General features: G+C 37.5%; 1 protein-coding gene across 4 annotated transcripts in view; it reads right to left on the bottom strand.

Annotated features, from left to right (window-relative positions):
* LOC149947480 (tyrosine-protein phosphatase Lar-like) overlaps nucleotides 1–20,379 on the bottom strand; it is an 88,420-nt gene that overhangs the window by 7,384 nt on the left and 60,657 nt on the right. For 3 of the 4 annotated variants that reach the window (XM_090172923.1, XM_090172925.1, XM_090172924.1), the window contains 9 exons: nucleotides 13,999–14,283; nucleotides 8,129–8,311; nucleotides 5,567–5,677; nucleotides 5,210–5,482; nucleotides 3,413–3,700; nucleotides 2,281–2,381; nucleotides 1,975–2,170; nucleotides 1,627–1,914; nucleotides 108–416 (listed from right to left, as the gene is read on the bottom strand). In XM_090172923.1, the coding sequence (XP_090029049.1) occupies nucleotides 108–416; nucleotides 1,627–1,914; nucleotides 1,975–2,170; nucleotides 2,281–2,381; nucleotides 3,413–3,700; nucleotides 5,210–5,482; nucleotides 5,567–5,677; nucleotides 8,129–8,311; nucleotides 13,999–14,283 (2,034 nt within the window). Of the gene's footprint in view, nucleotides 1–107; nucleotides 417–1,626; nucleotides 1,915–1,974; nucleotides 2,171–2,280; nucleotides 2,382–3,412; nucleotides 3,701–5,209; nucleotides 5,483–5,566; nucleotides 5,678–8,128; nucleotides 8,312–13,998; nucleotides 14,284–16,615; nucleotides 16,725–20,379 lie in introns of those variants that run through there. The other variant, XM_090172927.1, reaches the window with a different exon arrangement.

The following is a 20,379-nucleotide window of genomic DNA, read 5'->3' as shown; positions in this document are numbered from 1 at the left end:
GGTGAACATGCAACACTAAACATGCTTTACAATTAGATATTTCTAACGAGAGGAAGGGTTATAGGATTCTGGTTGTGTAGAATATTAAGAAACAAATGAATGCGTACCATCTTCGTCAGTTTTCAATACTATGCCACGAGAGAGGGGTCCATCTCCGACGGAGGTGCCCGCCAGAACCCAAACTCGGTACTCGGTCCACTTCTCCAGGCCCGTCATGACGTACGACTTCTCGTTGGCTTTGACTTCGATTTGCGTGGCTTTGCCGGGATCCGTGCCGAGTTCCGCTTTCTGGTATTTGATTTTATAGTAGGTGATGATGCCATTTTGTTTCTCTCGGGGTGGAGGCTCCCAGGATATTTTCAAGGATCGGGAGTCTACACTGGTGCCGTCTACGTTTTGGGGTGGGGCGCTCGGTACTGTGAGTGTGCAGGTCAAGGTGGTGGCAAAGGGTGACCACAGAGAGAGTAAAAAGCACCAAAAAATGGGAAAGAGATAACAAAAGGTGAGGCAAAAATCCAAATAAAAATTTCGGGCTCTTAACAGGTTTTTGTAAAATGTATAAAAAACTACGTGCTTTTTGTCATTCAATAAACTGTAAAAAATTGCAAAACAAAAAAGCTTTGTGAAAAATGCATTTGATGTTAAAAATGAATACGCTTATTTGCGCCCCCAACCCCCTCGGTTGAGACTGAGCAAACTGAACGTATCAAAATGGATATGAAACAAAGATTTATGAGAACCCTTCAGCCGCTCAATCTCCCCGACCTTGGCTAGTCTGTAACAGAGATCATTTAACACTCGATTTGGCCTGAAGACGTTTTCGAAAATAATCAACTGTAGCGTTTACGGCTTAGAACCTCAACGATCTAAACGTATTCGTTTATGTTTAGGGTCGGCAGAAATACACACATTTATGTATTTTAAAAAGGTCGCGCGTGTTAAGGGAACACGGTCATATTATTTGGAGGCACTCGGAAATACACTGATAAAAGAGACGAAAAGGGCCGAGTGAGAGTAGCATATCGTGCACATTGAACTAGAATCGAATGTGCTCAAAAGTGACGTGACCATAATACGGAAAAAGTCAAATCTAAGAGAGAATGAGAGAGAAATTTCAAAGTGATTTGTTTTCATGCCAGAAAAGATCAAGAGACGGATGGGACCAATCGGTATATAGTCGAGAAAAATTTTAATAGAGAGAGAGAAGAGTCGATCCAAAAGCAAAAACTTTTAAAAAGGGAAAAATTTATAGATCGGACTTGAATGTGTATAAAAGCGAATAACGGGGTGACGTGGGAGTGAACAGGGAGAGAGAGAGAGAGAGAGATACTATAGCCGAATGAATAGCTGGCAACCTTCGGACCATTTATTTTGGATCATGTCATGCACCACTTAACCTTTCGACATAAGGTTTCTTCTTCCAGGTAGTCCTCAAACCCAAACCACATACTACCATATCTCGATCGGGTGTTAATTGTATTATCTTTTTGCGTATTGTTGGTAAAAGAAAACGCGACTAAATTCAAACGTGTACCGTCCGTTTTTCTCCAATAATCAACTTGAGAAAATGACTATAGCTATAGGAGTAAGATAGCGTCTGGGCAAATGCAATCACTGCAGACTCACCGTACTGTTCCGTCCTGGCCGCGATGGGAGTAGTAGCGGCTCCTTCTCCTTGGATCGATTTGGCGGAGACCCAAATGTAATAGACGGTATCCGGATACAGGTCGGTCAGCGTGTAGGACTCGACGTCGGGAATGGGTTTGTGATAAGAACTTTGGGTGAAAGTGTCGTTCCAGTAGATTTCGTAGCCGATTATGTTATCGGTGCTAGCGTCCGACGGCTTCGACCACGAGACTTGGATGGTGGACGAAGATGTCGGAACTACCCGGATATTGTTCGGTTGACTAGGAACTGCGTTAAAATAGTTCGTAAGTTCGTTAGCTCTTCACGGCTTAAAATTGGTTCACGTACCTCCTTGTTGAGTTTTGACTTGAACTGGCGCCGATAACGGCCCAAAACCGCGACTGGTAAAAGCGCGAACTCTGATGGTGTAGATGGCGTGCGTGGTTAATCCGCTTATGGTCATGAGATTTCCATTGCCTAACGTTTCTACCGTCCACGCGTCGATGGGGAGCGTCGGTTGCGTCGTGTAATACAATTTATAACCCTAAAAGAAACGGCCGAGTTGATACGAGTATAAGTCAGAATGGTACGTTCAATAAAATTGGAACGCGTCGCGTTAATGGGCCTCTTGATTTAATAGAAAAGGAAACGTACCGTAACTTGTCCATTTGGTTCCTTCGGCGGGTCCCACTTGACGACAATCGTACTAGAACTAATTGGACGAGCGGCGACGTTACGCGGAGCGCTACCAGGTCCTGCGAAACAAAACAAGTACCGATAAGACTTCGGCACGATGTTAGAAGACGGGTTATTCCATCATTCGTGAGTCTCACTGCGGAGAAATTCCTTAGATCGAAACATAGCACATTCTCAAGAAAAGTTACACACAGCAAGCGTCTTTCGAGAAGTTTGGTTGGGAAGTGAAAGTTGTAAATAGAGGAAAGAGTGTCACCCGGTTGCTCTCTACCATACCAACAGTGATTCTACTTAGGAATCCTACCATTCCACTAACACGAAATTTAGGATTTCTACTTCTATAAACTACCGGTTTAGTTTAAGATTACGGGTTTGCGCGAGTTTATTAGGAATCGTTTTAAGAAAAACGTTTTACGTCTTTGACAACTTCGCCTCTACCTAAAAAACTAAGAGCTTATAGAAGTGAAAACATCATCAAAAGCGTTAAACGTTTATAATGGCGATTTTACAAAAGTCAATTAGATTCTTGGTTGTTCTATTTGATAGACGTTTTTATTTTCAGAGAAACGGGAGATTCAAAGATTTCAGAGAGAGATAGACTATTTAAAATGAAATGCTTTAAGGCGAAGAAGTGTTTCATATATTTAGAGACAAGCAAGTTACATGCCATTCGAAGAGTTAATGGCCGAAGTGTAAAAAATAGTGGAGGAAAAAAAGTGATTTTCATGCAGAGAAAAAAATTGAGACCGCGGTCAAAATATATTTGCAAAAAGGAATTATAAAAAAGGTCAAAATGTGTAAAGAATTGTCCCTTGCGAAAGTGATTCTAATTGGTGCTAATATAAACTATAGGTCAGCGGTGCGGATGAGAACTTACGGATAAATCCTGATGGGTCCACTTAAATTTTAGTCGTGAAAGCAAAACAGTGAACAGTGATATATTAATCCAATTATTTTCAAAAAAACAACCTTTATCCGTTTATATTCGTATTATTATAATTAAATATCAATTAATACAAGTGCTTGATATCAAAACGTGTGATACGCACTGTGCCGTTATTAACGAATAATGATAATAATAAGGACTTACGCGTTTCTCCCGTGGTTACTACTCCAGGATTACTGGGAGAACCTCGACCAAGAGCGTTGACCGCTATGACGTAAAATTCGTATTCCGTGTACGGGCTCAAATCTCGAATGGTGGTGAAAGTGTCCTTGATGCCGCTGATTTCGCTGTGATCTTGCATCCCGTGTTTAGGCTTGAACTGAATGACGTAATACTGAATGTCGTCCGAAGCCGGCTCGTAAGACCACGATATCCGGATGGAAGTCGGGGTCACGTCCGATATCTGGACATCTTTCGGTGGTCGAGGTAGAGCTGATCAATATTACGTTAAATTATTTAATTATTAGTCTCCGTCAAAACAACATATTCAAGATATTCTAAATTCTGCTAAATATATTATATTTTTCTCGAGTTTATGAATTTGCTCATTAGAGTTAATACTTCTTCAAAACGTCAAAATTTAACCAACCGATACAATAATAAAGCGCGCGTTTGTAGTAATTTAAGCAATTACTCGAGTAATTGATAAGAGTGGGGAGGTTTAATTAGGTTTTAATTTAATTAGTTTTAAAATGGCAAACCGTCTGTTTAACCGTCAGACGAAAATCCAGCAGCTAAGGACTAAGTAAGCTGATTAGGCGAACTATATTTTAAAATGCAACGAGCCATGTATTTTAAAACTGCTTAAAACCAACGGTAGTTTTAATCCTCTTTTTAGAATATAATGTATTTTTTTACGCAGGAAGGTACACTAAAGAATGTAAAAGTCGAAACTAGCTTAAAAATTTAAAAAAAGGAATATACTAAACCCTTTACACATCAAATTAAGTTATTTATTTAGAGTAGTGTCAAACGTTTAAACGAAGTTTCAATGTCACACGTCACGACATCACTATATTAAAATAAAGGGGTCGTGACGGAAGAATAGATATGTCCCTAAAAGTTGGTCGTTAACTCAACAAACTTTGCATTTCATTCTCAAACTAGAAAATTCCCCAGAGGAAAATTCCTTCACTCGTGTGTTTATTGAGAAAAAATAAACACCACTCTGTAGTTTTTTTAGCCTTAATATATTTGAATTCCAAAACAATTGAGGAACACACGCCTCGTGTGCCGCGTAAATATTTCAACCCCACCAAAAACACAGAAAAGGAGGTGTTGAAACAGAAACAAAGAAAAATGGTCACGTTTGTAGCCCCCGAAAACCGAAATGACCATTAGCACCAGCGCGATAAAAAATAATTAAAAAGAGGTAAAAACGTTATTAACGAAATTGCGTGAATATGCGCGGTTATAAATCAAACTTCTCAAGGCTATTTAAACAGATGCGCTCACATTCCGCCACGACCTCAAAGAAATTAGGAGATTAACGGTGTATCAAATAACAAAGACCACTAATAACACCTAAGGGCCGCTTCCACACACCCTAACACACTTCGTAGTATAAATTTAGTTTTTCAATTGACCCAGTTCTGGAAAAGTTAAATTAGCAGTAATAGATGGGCAATTTCTACAATTTCAAATGAAAGCGACTTCCATTTTTGGAGCAGTTTTGGAAGAAAAACTTTCGATTGAAAATAGGCCAGCAAGTTTTACATGATCCCATTTTACTTTAAACGAGGAATAAGAAATATACTTATATATTTTTTTATCGACAATACATAAAAGTTTCTATGCCAATTTCACAGACTGAATGCAAGTTTCCGACTGATCGACCAATCCCGCAACGGAATTGAATAAAAAATATAATTTTGTCCGTACATTGGTTTGTCAAATAGGTCAGGGAAAATGAAGGAGTGAATTTAACGAAATATATCTCACCTTGCACAATAACTTGGGCCGTAGCCTCGGTTCGTCCAACATTGGACGAGGCGACGCAAGTGTAGTTTCCACTGTCTCGGATATTTTCGAGCTTCAAAATACTCTTGCCAACCGGAGGTGGGTCTTCGGGGGTAAAATCTTGGGAGCCCTTGTGCCACTTGATGAAAGGTAACGGCGAACCGGCAGCCACGCAGGTGATATTCAAGTTGCTCCCTGGAACCACTTCGTAGAGTGGTTCTGGTTCGATGGAAAAGTACGGTGGCACACGACGAACTGTTTCGAAATAATTTCAAGTATCAACTACCACGAACAATTAAGAAAGGGTGCGTCAATTCTTGGTCTGTAGTTTAGGCCCACCTCTAACGTAAACGTTGGAGTTGGCAGAAACAGCGGTTCCCACGGTATTTTCGGCCAAACATTCGTACTGCCCTTGGTCTTCGAGTTGAGCATCTGTTATCTGAAGAGTTGCTGTAAGAATATAAATATCAATATTATAATTATGAAAAAAGTTTATTAGTAAAATTTAAAAAGAAACAATCAACGCACCACTAAACACAATTTTCCATTGAATAAATGGTAAACCTCTATTTGATTTAAGCTATTTTAAAAATTAATCTTTTATCATATTGCTTTGATTCAATATTGAAAAAAATTTGCATTTTGTGATCAGATGGCAATATAACCTTACATATTAACCATAAAAATACTTATATTTGCAAGTTTATAAAGACTTTCATTGAAGCTGATGTTCCCAAGCAAATTTTAAATGTCCATTTAATAAACATTTTATACGTCATTTTCATTACATGTAACTAAGCCAAAGTATTACAACTTGATTTTGTATCTCGATTAAAATTTCTAGTTTCGATTAATGATCATTATAAACCAACCGAAAGCTCCAAAAAAGTAAACTTTCCCGTTTGCATTTTCCGACATCAAATAATTTTGCATTTTTCTAATTACATTAAAATTCTGGTAGAAGCAACGGTTATTCGTTGGTTGGTAAGCTATACCAATATTTAAAATAGCCACGGAGTCGTTGGAATTTCAAAAACCGGGACTGAACACGTGAGAATTTGATTGGTTGTATCTGCTATCACGAGGTACGGAAGGGACTGAAATTTTCAAATTATTCATGTGGGCCCTTTAAGCGAGGCATTAACGAATTATATTGTTGTTGATTAGCCTGTTGACAAAATAGTTTTTATTTGCGGGGAGAATACATGTATTAATATATTGGAGATTGAAAACCAAAACCCCTCAGTATAAGCCTATTTTCGTCGTTTAACACCATGGCAAGGTAGTGGATGCCGATTTGGCAGCATCGGTTTTATTACTGGGAACGTCGCGAAAGCTTTCAAGCAGTAGAGCTACAAGTATTTTGGGAGAAAACGGCTTTTCAAATGCAAATTGGACGAGAGAGCGATAAAGAAAATAGGATACAAAAGAAATTGTAAGCCATTTTTCATTTGCCTTAAAAGACGTTTGCGGATGCCTAAAAAAATCTAATGGCTGGAATCTCGTCTCTTTCTTCGTATCAATGGGAGGGCAGGGCTCAGGAAAAAGAAAAAAAAAAGTCTTAAAACGCTTAGTAAGGCACGCTGGGAGTATAGCGGGAAAACGCTCTGAATGGTAAGAGTTCCATTACAATATTACCAAAGCGGCGAAACAATAAATAGTGATGTATCTTCATCAACGAAGACATCAATGGTAGTTTGTCCCCAAAAAATCTCTTTAATGAAAGACGAAACGTCTTAAAGGGGATCACTGGCTTTTAGATTAACCGTAAAGAGGAGAATCGTCTCGTTATATTACACAGACTTAACTTGGTTTACAATGACATTTCTAGTCTTGACTAAATATTTAAAATTTATTCATGACTTTTTTTCAAAAGAAATTTATAAATTCCAAATTGACTTGATTCAACGCAAAGATCAAACAATTTGGGGAAAATATAAACTTTTGTTTTTAGACCTTCTCATTTCGCATTTGATCAAAGAATTCATAATAGCTACTAGGAGCATTTATTTACTACGCTTCCCTTCCCTATCTGGCGAAACGTTGTGGGTCGTCGTTGTGGGTGGGATTCAAAAGTGAAACGGGTTTGGGATAAAAATACTTTAAAATAGGGACCAAATTTTTCAAAATAGGAACGAAATAGGGATCAATGTAAATCAAGATATTGTTCTCCATGGTTTAATTTGTATAAGGCGGTTAAGGTATTTTTTAAAATAGAGTAATTACACAAACTAAAAATATAGTTTTAATTCATGTTTAAAAACAGGAGCTTTCGAGCTCGTGCCTCGCAAAACTATATTTTTACTTCGAAAATACTCAATATGCGTTATTTTTCTTTAAAAATACCTTAACCGTCTTATAAAACGTTCTTTATTTCAACTGAATTCCAAAACTCTGTCCTAGATTTAATAATGTTTCCAAATTTGTGGTGAAACCTTGTGTACTATGTTCCAACTATTATATTGTTAATCCCCAGCTTTGATTATTTGAGCAGACCAATAAACATATTCTGATATTCCCTGGAGTTCATGAAAATAGGGTACTTTAGGGACCAAATCTCGATTATACGATAGATAATAATAATAATCAGATAAGCTAATACCCAAGGCAACACCTTATAATGCCTCTAAACAGGTGACCAAGTTACAAGATTAGGGACCTTGAAGAAAAATAGGTACTTTTAGGTATTTTAGGAAATGGGCTTAGGAATGTGTACATATTTCTCCTCTTCATTTAGTCAAAAAACGGCGATAGAGATGTCTCGACACTGACGTATAATTAAGGCGGGGCTTAGCAGTATTAAGTCCGACAACAAACACCGACTTTTCAAATATCGTTAAGATTCTATTTCACCATTCACGATAGCTACAAAATGAAATTGAAATCGAAACAATAACTTACAGCCTTGTAAAAATGAAAACCTAGGGTTGAGCGTATCTACAGGCACTGCGTCTTTGAGCCATACAATGGTGGGTTCGGGATCACCTTCGGCCTTGCACGTCAGGTTGGCGCTGGTCGCTTTCTCAACGCTCAAGGCGTTGGACTGAGGAGGAAATATACGAGGAAAGCCTCCCGGCGCGGGATCTGAAAAACAAAACCACATCGTTGAGCTTATTAAGAATAATGCTGAGCCGTATATTCAAGTTAATTTCTATTATTTTTCTCCAAATGCCTGAAGTTACCGTTCTAAGCAATATTTCACGGTAATTTTGCGTAATTAAATGCATAGGCAACGTATAGACCTCTTCAGGGTGTGGTAAACGAAACCCCAGTTCTTTATATCGCATTTGCCTATTTTGGACAGTATAATTATACATTAAGCTCTACCTAATTAGGTTAAAAGTCTCTCCAACTTTTAACGGAAAATTTACGCTCGTTTCGGAGCTCAACGATTCACTAGCACTCTTCTCCAAACGCCCCAGCTATAAGTGTGTTACGAATTAAACTTTTCAGTGTTAAAAAGCCATTGATTTACCGAAGACGCGAGCCCGGTATGTACTTCGGACTCAACTGGTTCAACTAATACACTTATTTCCAGACAATTAGATTATGGCAGTTCTAAGTAACGCGTTGAAGCACTCCTGGTTGAAGTTATTTAACGAATGAATGTTAAAGGGGCGCTGTCAATCTGTTCAAAAGAGGAACTGCCGAATTAGTTCCGCATTCTGCCGCTGAACTTTGACAACGGCGGCGCTGCAAAAACGCTACGAGAAAGCCAACTTGTAATCTAGATTCATCGTAACGCTACTTTAACTTTACACTTCCGCCGCCGTTATCTTCAGTGTCAGGTGAGATCTTGCTTTATTTACCGGAGTTTCGGCGAAGATTCTTTCAAAGACGCGAGATCGTTATACTTCCCGCGTTAACATAACGGAAAATTTAAATAGCCTTCAACTAATAACAAAAGGTGTTAAGGTTCGGGCAAACGAGCGAAAGACGTCAGCTGCAGCCAGAGGGAAAGTTTAAAGAAGCCGAAAAGTCAGCGTACACGAAGCGAAGCGAAAAGATCGGTGATCCTTAACTTCTAGAAACCGTCTGCCTAAATAGAAAATGTCGTGAAATGATAAATGGCCTATTATAGACGTGGCGCCATCTATCCATATTAACTAACACTTTCGGAAAATTACCGAATGCCTTTTATAGTAATTAGCCTTTGCTTCGTTTAATCATACGAGCGCGGCCCCAGCCAACGCCATTAAGGGAGTCACAAATTATACTCAAAATCCGCTTTGCCCGTCGCCCCCTTCCCGCCCCCGCTTACCAGCGATATATATGTACCCCTTTATGTCTATCCCCAACTTGTAATGTCCATGTGTTAACGATCTTCGGTAGACGACTATTTCCTCCCAATTTACGCAAAAATTCCGAACTGATTTTACGTTACGCTCTTCAGCGCCATTTGTTAAACATCGCGATAAATATGTCGTAATATGTATATCATTAAATCTTGCAAAGAAGGGGAAAAAATTGTGTTTTGAGAAGCTCAATTTATATGCCTAAATATATATTACTATCTCTTAAAATAGGAAGCAGTTGTCCCCGTTTCAAGGGTCCATTTTGTTCGACAAACAAAATCCATTTTTAGTTAGGTACGTATAACCTTTATAAGTTTAATTCAAGGAAATGACTAGCTCAAAAAATATGCCTGGAGTTTCAAAGCTCTCTCTCCTCACTGGTTAAAGGGGTTTTCCACTGAGTATTTCGGTTTCCCATAAAAACCTTGAAGGGGTTGATACCACCCTCCTACGCAATGCAACCTCGCCGCCCGAATTAAAGGTATTAAAAGTCGCTAGCTGATTTGGGTGTTAGCATAGCTGACTATTTTTATTGTTATTATGAAGCTTCACAGCGGCGAAGTTAGCCTTCCTTATGGAACACATGGATTTCGTTTACGCTATTTGTTAGGTCTTAGCGATTTAGAACGTGGAAAAAATAGGGCATAGCAAGTTACTTCATTCCATTTTGAGCATGTTGAAATATTTATACCAGAATGCGCAAGTGAATATTCAGAATGATTTGAATGTTTATTTAAAAAGTTTCCAATAAATCCAGACTTTTGCAGAAATTATAATATTTGAAGTTGGAAATAAAACATTAAATTTTCAATTCAAAATTTCCATGCAACAATTGTTAATTTAATTAAACTTTCGGTCTAGTTAATACAAAAAGCTAAAATCTCCCCTTTTTAAAGAATTATTTACTTTAATATAAATTTACAAATTAGCTCTACTGAAATGATTGAGCAACGGTAACATTGTCAGGTAACTATTTATAGCCAAGTATGGTAATACTAAATTGTAGTAATTTATGGACTTTATTTCTACAGAATACGCTTTGTTGTTGATATAGACAAACGCTGTATAAATACTATAGAATATCTACAGAATTCCTTTAGAATATCTTTAGAGCAATTAATAGAACGCCTATATAAATATATATGCATAATTACAATAAAACCTAAAGATTCTCATTTTACAAATTTTCTTTATCCTATCAATATAGATTTTTTAAGGTTTGTTTAGAATTTCTAGAGAAATAAATATAACTAAATAATTACATTTATTTGTAAGTGGTTTGACGTATTTTATCATGGCGAATTTCCCCCGATACTAACGTCGCTAAGGATTTTCACCTTCATAATATTTGATTTACGTAACTTCTAGTACTTTCCTTGAACGAAATACGTATAAATCATTACAATATGACCATTATTTAATGGGCTCTTTGAAACACCATGAAATTGAGTCTTTGCCCTACAAAACCGAGACGTTCCGGAATATATTTTTATATATTTTTCCTTAGCTTTAACAAATAGCTAATACTATTACTTGTAGGGTGCAATAGAGGATTCAATAAAGCCAAAAATAATATAGAACTCAGTTCCCTAGATTCAAATTCAGAGATCTTTCCGATTGACGGTTTTGTAACGAAGCGATTACTCACTTCCGGCACGTGACCTCCGAAAAATCGGCCTCCATCGGTTGCTGTAGGGCGCCGTCTATAGTTGGTTACCATTATTATGGACATTATTTTTTCGGAGTTCCGGCAGGAAGTGGGTAAACGCTATTGACTATGCGCGAGGCACTGATTTCGAATCTAGGGTAGGAGGTCTATATCAGCTTTATTTAAGAACACACTTTTTTCGCGTCGACGTAAATATTTCCGTTAAGCCTAACAATAGTTTTGTCCTATCTAAACTATGCCTTGATTTTTTGCGTTTAAGTGAACTGAGCACTGAGCTCCTTTTAATGCGTTCGTAGTCCATTATCGGATTAGTAGTCCCCGAATTACTCATTTTTACCATAAAGTAACACAATCTATATTCATATACAGGATGTTTCAAAGGGTTATGCAAACAATTTAAGCAGTTGTAAGGGTGAGTTGAGAAGTATGCCTGTTTTTCCCTCATTTTCCTACGATGAGTTAAAAGAGCACCAGAGAGCTTCAAAGTGTGGCCTACTAGCCCCAGGAAGTAAGTTGCAACGAGCACAAATCCAAGCAATTTTCTTCGCAAAGTTTTTTTTATTCGCAAAGTTAATTTTCTTCGCAAAGTTTTTTTTTTTGGTTTTCTTAATTTTTACTTGGATGACGTGCTATATAATCGCTTCGTTACAAAACCCTCAATCGGGAAAGCTCTCCGAATTCGAACCTAGGGTACGAAGATTTATATTATCTTTGGCGGATAATTTTACCTTAACGCGAAAAAATTGTGGTAGGCTTAACCATCGCGCCATTTTAGAATTATAATAATCAGCTAGCCTAGCGACGTTTAATGCCTTTAAACAGGTGGCCAGGTTACAATGCGTAGGAGGGTTGTGGCAAGCCCTTCATGCCACGCGAGCCAACAGCTCGTTACACCTACTATTACCGTTAACCTCTACAAGTTTTTATGGGAAGGGGAAACCGAAGAACTAGCGGGAAAACTCCTTTAACCAGTGGGGAGATAACTTTCCAAACTCAACGCGGAAGGAGTAGTTTCGAGTTTTCACCCAGTGCCACAAGTTGGGATCGAACCCGGCTCCTCTTGCTGCGAGGCGAAAGGAAAAAATTGTGTTTATAAAATGAATATCGAACCTAGTTGACTCGGTTTGCGCCTCTAGTATGGATTGTAATTTTCATTTTTGACTAGCCAGGTAAATTTGGTAACCGGCCAACCGAATATATTTCATTCCACTTTGCGCCAAGTATGGGGTAAATAAAAAGAGAAGGCTTTTATCGAAGCGCCTATTATTTAAAATTTTTAGGCCCACCGACCAAGAATTAGATTGGGCGTAGGCGAATCTAAAAAAAACCAAAGCACAATGGCCAGAAGAAATACCTTCGGGGGCCTATCAATTCCATCAAGATTGTAAATAACGGAATAGAAGAACACGGCGACGCCAGATAAAGGGCTGCGGACGCGAAATCGTAACGCCACCGTATCGTTAACGTTTCGCTGTTCTTCGAGTATGGGGAACTCAGCGGACGGCGACGTAAATAAGAATAAACAGCATATTGAAAGGTCAAAGACCAAATACAACCGAAAAGGGATCCCATCAATATCAACAAACAGCCGATTTTTGTCAACTTTCCGCGCAGCGAGAAAAACGAGCTCTCGTGACGCGATGAAATGAAATCCTTTATTTACACGAATCGATCGTAGAAACTGCCATTCTGAGACTCAATATTACTTTACCGAGGAGACAAAATACGTTGTTTTCCCCGAACAATTTCCAACTTCATAAATTTTTTAAAATTTACGAAAGCATAAACAGAAATTTCCTTCATTAAAACATAACATGACCTTAATCCATATCTTCAAGGTCATTAAAAATATATCTCGACATTCATTAGAGATACAAATTTGGTTTCAATTAGAAACGTGTTCCCCGTCCCATTTTAGGACTAAATAGCTTTGGGCCCACTTAATTTTAACAATAACAAGTCGAGGGAGTTTAGACAAAACCGGTAGGTCGTGATGATTTTAATCCGATGCAAAACACCATGATGAAAACCTTTCAAATTGGAACCATTTTTCTAAATCCATTGGTTTTCGGGATAAACTTTGAATGACCTTGAACCACGAGTTAAAGGTCATCCGAGTTTTTAAATTATAAAGACCCCTACCAGATGAGTATGTATAGCAAATTTTGATACTCTAGCATGAGTACTTATCGAGTGATTAGCCCTTCAACCTGGTCTCTGGTACATTAATTTCATCACGACCTACTGCTGGTTTTCGTCTAAACTCCCTCGACTTAATTGTTACGACTTGTTATTAGTCAAATTAGGTGGGCCTGAAGCTATTCAGTTCTAAAATGTGACATGGATTTCTAAATTAAACCAAATTTGTATCTCTAATGGTTCTCGGGATAATTTTGAATGACCTTGGAGACATGGTTCAAGGTCATTGAAATTACCGTTGTCAAGTGACTCCCTGCACGTTCTATGTGTCACGAAAATTTCAAATTCCTAGCTAAAACAAATTTGGAGTTATTGGCCCTGTATACGCGTGTTTCAGTAGATTTTAGAATATTTTGTCCTTCTTTTTGGGCTCCTAGGAACTTTTCGCATTGAAGTAATTTCAATTTGGGAAATAGAGTAGGTTATAAATTTGTGAATAGCCAGCTTCGAACCGAGCATTACTTCGAACTTCAATTACGCGTATACAAACTGAAGCTGATTAAATTATGCTTATTGTAAAACCCAAGAGGAAAACCTGTAATAAGAAAGTACCCTCGTACTGTTTGTCGAAGATCAAAAGGTTGGGAGAGTTGGAGAAGACTACTCACCGTCGAGAACAGTCAGGTCGGCCACGGCGACGACGGGATCGCCGACTCCGTTTTCGGCGACGCACTCGTACGAAGCGTCGTCCCTCGTCGATTTGGCCAACTCGATCCGGAGTACCGAGCCGTTCTGCATCTCCTTAATGGTGTACCTCGTTGTCGAGACCCGCTTGCCGTTCTTCCTCCACTCGATGGTTGGCTTGGGGTTGCCTACCGCCATGCAGATGAAAACAGCCACGCTGTTAGCCAGGACAACTTGGTTGCGAGGTGCAGACACGATTTTCGCCGGATCTGAAGGAACAAACAAAAACCTTCGTCATTAATCCGATTCTAAGCCACGCCTGTTCCGGAAATCGTTAAAAACAATCTTAAAGGGAGTATTTACGCTGGATCCCCTAGCAGAGTTCGTACGAAAATTTCTGATCTAAAATCCCTGACTTTTCCAGGTTATCCCTGGCCAATTTTTGCCAATATTCCTGACCTTTTTGGTTATATTTTTGGACATTTGTTTTATTATTTTAGGTAAAAATTCTTTGTTAATGTGTGTTTTGGTTGACTAACTAAAATCCCGGACTTATCCCCGGCTTTCTACGAAATTATTTAAATCCCTAACTTATCCCTGACATTTTCCCTCCATTTTACAGATCCCTGACTTATCCAGGTTTTCCAGGATATACAGGTTCTGTACGAACCCTGCCTAGTATCTCGTTTCTTCCACCATGGTTAATTGGCGCTAGTTACGTTATAAACAAGTTGCAACGCGTGTTAGCAGACGATATTTCTATTTGAAATATATTCCCTTTAAAATGTTCTTTGGCGGTTTCGTTGGAAACAATTTCCGCGGTTTCGCAACACCCACGGAAAAAATATTTAATATTATAATGCCATTATATTATTCGTTAGCTTGTATATTAAGCATACTTCGAATAATTTTAGAGGTTCGATATAAAAATGGCGTACGTACATGGTAATAACATGTTAATTAATCAAATGTAATTTCGAAGTCATTATTAAAATATTAATGGTATCGCAAATATGGGGGTTGCGGGAATGCTGGGAATAATTTTGTATATTTTTCATCCGGATTGATAAATGTACAAGTAAGTGAGTAAACTTACTTAATAATATAAGCCTAGAACAATAAACGCGTAAGGAAAACGCGGAAATCGGATAAATTAATCACCAATGATTTGTTTTAGAACTATTCCATCGCTTATAAGGGGAGCGCTAAGCTTTTACCAGTTAAGTAGGCGACGAAAATCTTATCTTTATGGCGAAAACTGCTTTAATAAATAGTAAGCGGCTGTTTTGTAATTAATTAAAGTTTGGATTTCTTCACCTCACAGCGACAGCAGCGCCCTCTTCTGAAACTTTGAAGAACATTAAATCACGTGATAGTTCGTGAAATCAGCACGCGCGTCAGTATTAACCCGCGTGTAAGATTGTTTTTGCGTCTTCCGACGAGTGGCTCTGCTAGTAGGGTTCCGAGGGTATACGTTTAACACGGCCAACTTTGACACTCGCGCAATAGCGGCCAAACCATTCGTTGAAGTTTCTATGTTAACCTACGAACAAAAATATATCTCGGCGTTGAGCGCCCCCAGCGGAAAATGATTTTTAGAATAGTTTTTGCATTGAAGACAATATAAAAACGAGCGTGGCGCTGAACGCCGATAGTTTATAGCATGGAATTTCGGCGAATGGGTTGGCCGCTATTGCGCGAGTGTCAAAGTTGGCCGTGCGTTTTATTTTGCCGTCTGAAAGAGACCCTTTTGTAACAAAATGGCGCTGATTTTATAGCGAAACGGAGACAACTATTTCGGAACAATTTTATGTACTTGGTAGTTTAATGCAAGTGTTTTCATCTTACTTAAGATCAACATTTAAAATGGAAAATAAGCCGATATTTGGAAAAGCTTAGCGTTTCCCTTTCAGGCCATATATATATATAATATAATTCATACGTGTCCCTGATATTTCCAGGTTTATCTATTGATTTTTCGCTAATATTTCCATCTACTCTATTGTATCCCACTGGGGACTCAAATTTCCTCTAATCTAACCATTAGTTTATGTAATTAGTTCCCTTGATTATAAAAATATTTTTTTATCGATTATTTGAATGAAATTTCTAAATTGAAAAGCCGATAAATTAAGCTTTTAACGTATCTAAATTACTAAATTTCCGGCGCTACTTTAACTAGAGCAAAAATATGTTCGTAATATCCGATTTCAATAAAATAAAAACTAAAATTATAACGTATACAAAGCTACATTATAAATGTAAAAGATTTGTTCCCTAGGTCCTTTTCCAGGATACATAATAGCTAATAAAGGGAAAAGCTCCGATTTCAACGCCGTTTTGAATAAAAGTTGAAATATATATATTTTTGGGAAAACTCCGCGGCGAGTCAACCGGGATTAAAGTCAAGAAATAGAACTCGTTGCGAAACTCATTCCGACACTTTTCTCTTAGCTTATTTGACGAGCGACCAGATCCCGAGAGCCAAGGCCGCCCAGGAACGCCGGCTCGGCCGCCTTCCGACAGCGTCTCTCGAAGGACGCGTTGCGACGTTGCGAAAGGAGGCGGGCGACTATAGCTCCGGTATCTCCGTATACTTACTGGTTAGGTATTTGACGTACTCTCGGTGGGCAAAGGCGCCTACGTAAATTCCACGTCAAATTTCGAGATTGCCAAAAAATAGGGAGGCATAAATTATTCCACGGGGATATTGAGGGAATGAACAAAAAATGAAAAAAGATCACGGCCCGATTTTAAGTGTACTTAAGCAGAAATAAAAAAAAAAGGTGAATGCTTTCAAATGGTTTTTTACGGGAAAGGATCTACTGGGAATAAAAGGTGTGACTGTTCGGATTAAATATCCATTCTCCAAATCCGGGTAACAAAGACCTATTGACTTTCGATATCGTTTAAAAGTAGAACGCGTAAACTTTGGAGAAATTGAAGCAGGATAAAGCGCAATCAAAGTCGCTTTGTTTCAGCAAAGGCTCGTTTCAAGTTAATTTCAAACGACCCTCAAAGGACAAGTTCAAAGACAAATTTAGCAAGAGGTAAACAAACCTGGTGAACTAACTACGCGGCACCAGACTTTGTCAATACAAGTTTCCTGGGATTTCGAAATAATGTCTTTCCATAAATATTTCAATTATCATTTTCTTTTTGGGCGATATAGGATGCTTGTTCATTTTTAGTACTAGCAGGGTTGGCACTTTTTTTATTTGTTTCTAATCAATCGATTTTTTGAAATTAAATCGAATTTTTTTGATTTTATTGATTTTTATACAATCAATGGTTATTTTCCTGTATAATTAACGGTTATTTTACTTTTATCAATCGGCTAATCTTGAATTAAATGAAATCTGAATTCAATTTAATTATTATTTAATATTTTAGTTTGCTAAGATATTCTATATATTTTAATTTTTTAAGAAATTATTTTATTCCTCCATTGAAATGCATTGCGTGATTCAAATCAATGATTTTTTCAAAAAAGATAACTTGATTTAAATTATGATTTAAATCAGCCGTCCCTGTTTAGTAGTCGTACGTTAACTTTTAATTTATGAATTTAAAAAAGGTAATGACAATGTTTTAAAATTAACTTCCATTTCTTGCGGCGGCTACAGTTAATTGAATAAAGTCGACTTCAAGATCGATAGCCTTTTTGAGGTGGACGATGCCATGATACCAACAACAGAAAATTGTCTACACGTAAATAAAGTAGTTGCCTAAGGCTATATTTCTACGAAGTACTTGTGGAAAAAATTCTGCGAACAATTGCTCTGCGAGGTACCACGGAAAACACATCTGGAAAGTAGAAGGGAACAAATGTTTTTATTACTTTCTAAAAATATCCATAATATTGGAATTGCATCGAGTTTTTACTTCTAGCGTTATTTTACGGAAAGAGAAAAAAACCACGAGGCATTTCTAGCGGCGTGATGAGATGACATAATCTTTCCTTTAAAGTATATGATCGACGGACTGAAGGACTGCGTCGGATTAAGCAGTATCTCATGGCTGCCCCCATAAAGATTTTTATTTATAATTTGGCTATAACCCCATTTGGCTGCTTCCAGGCAAAGACTATACCGTGTTAGTAGCAGAATTGGCAGCTATATAGAATTCATATTGGAAGTCCGTTCACACACGAATTCAGAGTTCCTAAAGTAAAGTATCTATAAATTTGCATACCTTAACGATTGTTACGGTATGTAAAAAAAAGGCGCGAATGAATTCGTTTGAATTGCCCCTTTGGATTCAATAAAAATGCGCAAGTGAATTTAGGCTAGTGTTTGAGTTTTTCCAATTTTGTTTTTATAAATTGGGATAGTTTTCTCTTGTTCTTGAACAAGTTGAACTGAAAATATACAACAAAGAACAAGGACGTTGCCTACATTTTCTACTCCTCATCAAAAACAGCATTTATTTCTTTTAAATTATAGGAACTTAACACAGAAAATATAGGAATTTAGAGGTAAAAATCTCTTGAAAAAATAGGATTATATAGGAACATCTTCCCCATAAAAACCTTTATAAAAAAGTGAAATATTTTAAAACTTATTTTTTTTTCTATCCCATTTAATATTGTTTCAATATTTACTTAAAATGTATTTTAAAATTAAATTAAGAAAAAAAGTTTTGGTTTTTTTGAGAAATAAGATTCCATAAGAATGCATAACACGCTGCATTTAATCAGCCCAAGGAATAAGTGCTAATCCCTGTCTTATCAAGCAAGAGCCCCGCTAAATGATTTTTTAAGATTAGTTATAAATTAAGGTGTTTAGTACATTAACCATGAGCGTTTCTAAAAAATTTAAAATTATACGGATTAATTTATAGGTACTATTTTTGAAAAATAGAAACAATTAGGAATTAAAGGTAGTCTGGGCCCCGGGAATGGAGTCATCGAATTAGGTCGTCTGTAAAGTCGTCTGCTTGAAAGTAGAGTTTATAGTGCTGCTCTATTGGTGCGGTAGGCTATACTTTAATTTAAAGTAAACGGTGTACAATTTTAGATATTAGTATCCACTTGTTATTTTTTCGGAAATTTACTAACAAGCAAAGAAAATATAGAAGAGGAATAGAAACTGTATCTCCTAAGAGGCGTTAAGACTGACGCTTTAGGTGACGCGTGATAAATTTCCGGATACTATAATACTTCAAAAGACCAGTGTTACATCGCAACACTGGGGCAGGGCTCCCAGCGATTTTTAAAAAAAAATATTATAGGAATTATAGGAAATTTCATAGAAAATATAGGAATTTATAGGAACATTTTAGCTAAAAATAGGAATTTATGGGAATATTTTAGCTAAATATAGGAATTTATAGGAACATTTTAGCTAAAAACAGGAATTTATGGGAATATTTTAGCTAAAAATAGGAATTTATAGGAAAAGTTTTGAAAAAATAGGAAATTATAGGAGTATATTGAAATTATAGGAATTTATAGGAACTCTGGGAGCCCAACCGTTGAGGTTTTCGGGAACACCGGACCTAAGCTCTATTTAGAAGGCAACTTTTTAGTTTTTCCCAAACGTTAAGGCTGTTTTATAATACATTATTTTTAAAATTATAGGAATTTCTGGATATAGCTATAGAAAAACTAGAAAATTTCAAAAAATAGGAATTTATAGGAACAATTTTGAGAAAATAGGAAATTATAGGAGCATATTGAAATTGTAGGAACTCTGGGGGAAAATGAGAAGCCGTAACATATCTAGAGATTAAATTTATATTCCTCTATTTTCTTTGTAACAACAAACAATGACGTTAACTAGCAAAGTGAATCGCCAACTAGACGTAGTTTAATGCTCTTTAAAGACCAGATATAAAACCCTATTTGAAGTTGACTGTTCAATAAAAGCTTCGACAAGGCAAGACGGTGTCATAAGAAATTAATGTCCAACAGCTAAGTGGACGACATGATGGAAATTTGATAAGTAATTTAACAAATTCCGATATCGTATAAATACGTGATAGTACGACTTACGTTCTCCAAAACAGCACGGGCCCGAAGGAAGACAAAGCTAATATACGACAAAAACAAGCTTAGGACTATAATAGTCGTCGTATCGCGAGACCAGGATGAATAATTTAGGCGGAGGAGGAGCTCCGTCCCATTCTGGAAGCCCATTATTGATAAGGAACGGAATAAGTGATTTTTATTGTAGAGCGGAAGGCAATGCGACCGGGCCCCGTTTGAGAAATAAAAACGGAGGCGTCAAAGAGCCCTTTTCCCGCTGCCAGCGTCATTCGTCCGTTGAGAGTATTCGTCGTTATCGGCGCGCGACAGACGCTAGGATGCCGCCTGAAATATGGAACGCCAAACGACACATTGGCAACTCTCTAAACATACGAAG

Source organism: Leiobunum rupestre, chromosome 4 (assembly GCF_980474605.1).
Source record: "Leiobunum rupestre chromosome 4, qqLeiRupe1.1.hap1, whole genome shotgun sequence".
Lineage (NCBI taxonomy): Eukaryota > Metazoa > Arthropoda > Arachnida > Opiliones > Sclerosomatidae > Leiobunum > Leiobunum rupestre.
This window is presented reverse-complemented; position numbering and strand designations above follow the sequence as displayed.